Source organism: Gavialis gangeticus, unplaced genomic scaffold, assembly GCF_001723915.1.
Source record: "Gavialis gangeticus isolate Ggan-Ray unplaced genomic scaffold, GavGan_comp1, whole genome shotgun sequence".
In the NCBI taxonomy this organism is placed as follows: Eukaryota; Metazoa; Chordata; order Crocodylia; family Gavialidae; genus Gavialis; species Gavialis gangeticus.
The window spans coordinates 43,590,901-43,595,432 of record NW_017729008.1 but is presented as its reverse complement, the minus strand read 5'-3'; the positions used below and the strand labels follow the sequence as shown (position 1 = coordinate 43,595,432).

The 4,532-nt window shown below is 54.1% G+C and overlaps 1 protein-coding gene across 2 annotated transcripts in view; it reads right to left on the bottom strand.

The window, feature by feature from the left end:
- TNPO3 (transportin 3) overlaps window positions 1-4,532 on the bottom strand; it is a 49,197-nt gene that overhangs the window by 6,019 nt on the left and 38,646 nt on the right. For both annotated transcript variants that reach the window (XM_019509686.1, XM_019509687.1), the window contains exons 19-20: window positions 1,988-2,155; window positions 647-759 (exon numbers count right to left, since the gene is read on the bottom strand). In XM_019509686.1, the coding sequence (XP_019365231.1) occupies window positions 647-759; window positions 1,988-2,155 (281 nt within the window). The remainder of the gene's footprint in view (window positions 1-646; window positions 760-1,987; window positions 2,156-4,532) is intronic.

The window sequence follows — 4,532 nt, the reverse complement described above, 5'->3', positions numbered from 1 at the left end:
AAGAAAGCTTAATTTTTGAGGTGGTGCTTCCCATGAGAATCTAGTGGTAGCCACAAACCCCAGTACCATGACAACACACCAAATCTAGCCCTGGCAACGAGAAGCCAGATGAGAGCATCAGCCCTTTGATTTTTCTAGGTAAAAGCCTGGTTTGAACTGGGAATGACAGACTGACAGTGAGAGACCTGAACCCCTGAGGTCTTATCATGGCTGACAGATTTCACAAGGCTCTCGCTAGGTCACTGCAGTTTTGCTCCGAGTCTCAGATTTACACCCTGAAAACTGATCACGTGCACGCATGTGCGTTTTAGTGATGATGGGGCTTATATTATGCATCACTTCCTGACCTGATTTTACATACAGCCTGCTGTGTTTTACCAGTCAAAAATTGGCACCTGATGCTCACAGCGCAAAGGGAACCGATCAGGACTGCTGGGGCACTGGCATGGGCAGGAACATCAGTGCTCCGAGGGACACCCCGCTGCCATTTCAGGAGAGTGATGGGTCCAAAGACAGCGTGCAAGCAATCTACACCAAATCACCTAGAATAACTCATCTGCTACTGGCCCTGGGTGTGCGTGGCCACGACCCCCAAGAGCAGCCCCTCCGCACCCTGCCTGCGTCACACCCGCCCAGCGCCGCTCACCTTGTGACCTGCTTGTGGAAGTCTGTGAGTTGTTTGTGTGTCACTTGGAGGGCTCCCCCCGAGGTTTCCTTTGGTAAACCCTTCAGTGAGTTCTCTAGCCAGCGACAAAAGGTCTGAATAAAGAGAAGGGGAAGAGCAAGGGAAGAGTTAACATTGCATCAAGGGACCGTGGATCAGGTTCTAGCCTTGAGGCCTGCCACTCAAGGTGGCCAGCTCCGTCTGCTGACGGAGGCCTCTGTTTAAGCCTCCCCTTTATCTGCAAACACACAGAGGCCTCTGCTTAAGCTTCCCCTTTATCTGCAAGCACTATGCACAGCCAGAGTGATTCATTCCTAGCAGTTCCTCAGCCCGCCCGAGCCTGGGGCCTCTCAGCCCAGGAGGGACAAACCCCATTTAGGTTGGGCCAGAACTGCATTCCTTGTACTAGCTGCAGCATGGCAATGGTGCCATCATCATGCTGTGATAACCAGCCCCCTCCTGCTTTCCCCTTCACTTGAGAAAATTGGAAGCAAATCTGAAGATAGGGAGACGGAAGGGTTGGCCAAGAGCTATCCTGGAACTCAGAGCATCATGTCAGAGGAACTGGAGGAACGGTGTAGGGCAGGGGTGCTCAACTGCTCTCCTGATGGGTCCAGAAATTTGTGGCTGGGGGAGTGGTGGCACTGCTCTCTGCTTCCAGATCTCCTGACCCAAGAGTGCTGGGTCCTGAACACCGGACATGACAGCATGCATCGCTGGATGGAGGTGGCACTGGGACCCAGGGCCCAATCCCAGCTCACAGGACAGGTGAGAGAGGACAGTGCCTTAACCTCACCCCCACCCCCAACCTCAGCAAGCAGGAAGCAGTACCAGCCTCCTGAGACCCAATGCCAGCATGCAGGGGGCAGGAGGTGATTGTCAGGCCCCCAGGGCCCAATCCTGGCACACAGGAGAGCAGGAAAGGGCAATGCTAGACCCCCAAGACTCAATGCTGACATGTGGGGGGTGGTTAGAGCCTCCTGGGACCCAATCTCAGCATGGAGGACTGGGAGGTGGTGATGCCAAGCCCCAATCTGGCCCCTAGACCCACAGCTGGCTTACAGGGTCAAAAGGTTGAGCACCACTGGAGTAGGGCACTACCTGTATGTGCTGTAAGTGGGGAGGAATCGTTCAAATTTAGGCTGGTCACATTGGCACTTGGGGTTCTGACAGCAGTGAAGTCCTATCAGCCCAACCATCCAAACTCCCAGAGAGGGTTTCATCACACCCCTTGGAGGACCTCCCTGCTACCACCCGGCTGCCCAGCATCTTCCCTTGGCAGCCAGGCTCTAGGCATCTGGGAGGAAACTCGGCCAGCCTTACCGGCCTGTCGATCTGCATGATCTCCCAGAGCACCTCGGCGACATCCGGCAAGGTGTAGGGTGGCAGGCAGAAGCAGCACGTGTGCAGCAGCTGGCTCACGAGCTGCTGGCCGAGCTGGTTCATCACCTGCCCGATCAGCTCCTTCCGCAGTTCAAAGTCCTCCTCGTGCTGCAGGGCGTGGGAGAGAAGCATGTGAGCCACGCTGGGAATGGCAGCCGGGAGGGCCTGGGGAGAGCTCCCGCTCTCAGGGCCCTGCCACACATTCAAAATAAAGCTGGATAGAAACCAGCTATAAAGCTTTCACACATTTTTAAGCTCTATCTTTGTAGCTGGTTGGCTCTTTTTATAGCAAGATAGACATTTTTATGGTCTGCTAATTACTTTGCATGTGTGGCCACTCTAAATTTATTTATTGTGTGATTAACCAGTTAATATACGTTGTGTGTACCAGGGGCCTCACATTCCTCCATCCCATCCAACCTGCTCGTGGCCACACATATAGGACAGGAGGTGGAAAGACAGTGTTGTGGGTTCAAGGTGCCAAATGCTTCAGGCATGGATAAACAGCCTCACATACAAGCAACGTCCATTGCCTTTCGTTGTATGTCACTTTAGCGGGAGCCAGGATCCAGACCCAAAGGACAGGAGGACAGGTCACAGCAGCTGCTGCTCACCCCTTCCCTCCCTGCAGCACCGTTGAAACAGCAGTGGTAAGGAAGGACCTGCAGAAGGTGGTCTAGTTCAGGGATGTCAAAAATATGGCCCAGGGGCCAGACCCAGTCCACTGAGCCCCCTTATCCAGCCCCTGGTGGTGCTCCTGGGTTTCACAGTTGCCCCATGCAAGGTGCTGGACAGGCCCCACATGAAGGGCCCAGGATGCAGGCTGCACATGGTGCCCATTCCAGCAGGTCTGAGACTTTGTCATGTGTGATGCCTGCTGTAGCTAGTCTGGGATGCGAGTTGCAAACAGCACAGGTTTCAGACCAGTCAGACTGGGCACTGGATCTGGCACATGGGGAGACAGGGAAAAGGAAGAGGATGGCTGGATTGCAGGTCCCATGCATGCCTGATCCAGTGCCAACCCCAGGCTGGCTGGAGTGGGCACAGCATTCAGTTTGCATCCTGGACAGGCTGCCACATGTGCCGGATCCAGCATGCAGGGGCCTGATACAGCCAGCAGGGCTGGCCCCATGCCCTTTATCTGGCCTGCCCCACTCATCCAGCTCGTGGGGCCAGGTGAATGTGACACTCCTGGTCTAGTTAACACAGTGACGACATGGCAGGGCAGGTTGCAGCAGCCCTGCAGGCGATGGACGTCCGAATCCCACCTGGCTTTGCACGGTTGGGTCAGACAGCTGCAATTCCCAGAGCCATATAGGAAATGCAATGAATGCACAATACCAGAATCAGGGGTGGACCCAGAGGGGTGCACTTCACCACCTTTTGATTCCTCCTCCACCCAAACTTTAACACCAACAGCCAGGCAGTGGCAGCAGCATTTCTAGTCCAGTAGCAGTGAGGGAGTCAACTGACTTCATGGCTCATTATCATCTACCAGATCCTTTCTGCATTAAACTTCATTCCACAGATGTTAACGACCCTCTCCTTTTTAAATGGTCTTGCCATTCCACCAACCAAGCCATCCTTTATTCTGCAATTCTGCTGTCTGTGAGCTGCTCCTGGTAACAAACCCCTTATTTCACAGGCCTGCAAATTGTTTAACTCACTCCAATGAAATTATATTTGTTTTTGCTTCAATCTTAAGATGAATTGTACAGCGCTGGCCCCTAGTGTGTTAGTAAAGCTTCTAGTTACCTTCAACTGGAGAAAAATTGGTGTTGTGTTCTATGTGATGATGCACCGCACCATCTGCACCCCACTTTTCAAAATCCTAGCTCTGCCCATGACCAGAATATCCAGTGGGGTGGAGGCTTAGAATTCAACCCAGTTCAGAAGGGCATTAGCTCAGTTCCAGGAGAAAACACCCCTCAGGGGTATCAAACAGAAGTCAGTACTGGAGTAGCGTCTAAATCAGAAATTCCTGAACCTCTCAATGCTGGAGGCTCCCGTGGGAGAGAAGCAGGGGGTGGAAGATTCTGGCCAGGTCCTGCTTACCCTCCCCTTCAATATCCACTTTCTGCCACTGTGCGAGACAGGGGAATAGGGTACACCAGGGTGCTCAATCCCCGACCTTTAAGCCAAATCCAGCCCATGACCTGGTGTCATCTGGCCCACAGGGCTCCCCAAGGTCTGGAAATTTGGTGGTGAGATATTGGTGACACTGCTCCCCCACCGCTAAATTTCTGGACCCATGGAGAGCCCTGGGTTCTGCACCCTGGATCACTGCCCACTCAATCCCAGCATGCAGAGCCAGGCAGGGGCAGCACTAGGCCCCAAGGCCTAATCCTGGCACACGGGAGCCTGGGAGGAAGTAGTGCCAAGTGTCCTCACAGTCTCGGCATTTTGGACTGCAAAGAAGTGATGCCAGGCCCCCTGGGGATCAACCCAGGCATGTTTGGGGGGGGGGGGGGGGGGGGGGGGGGGC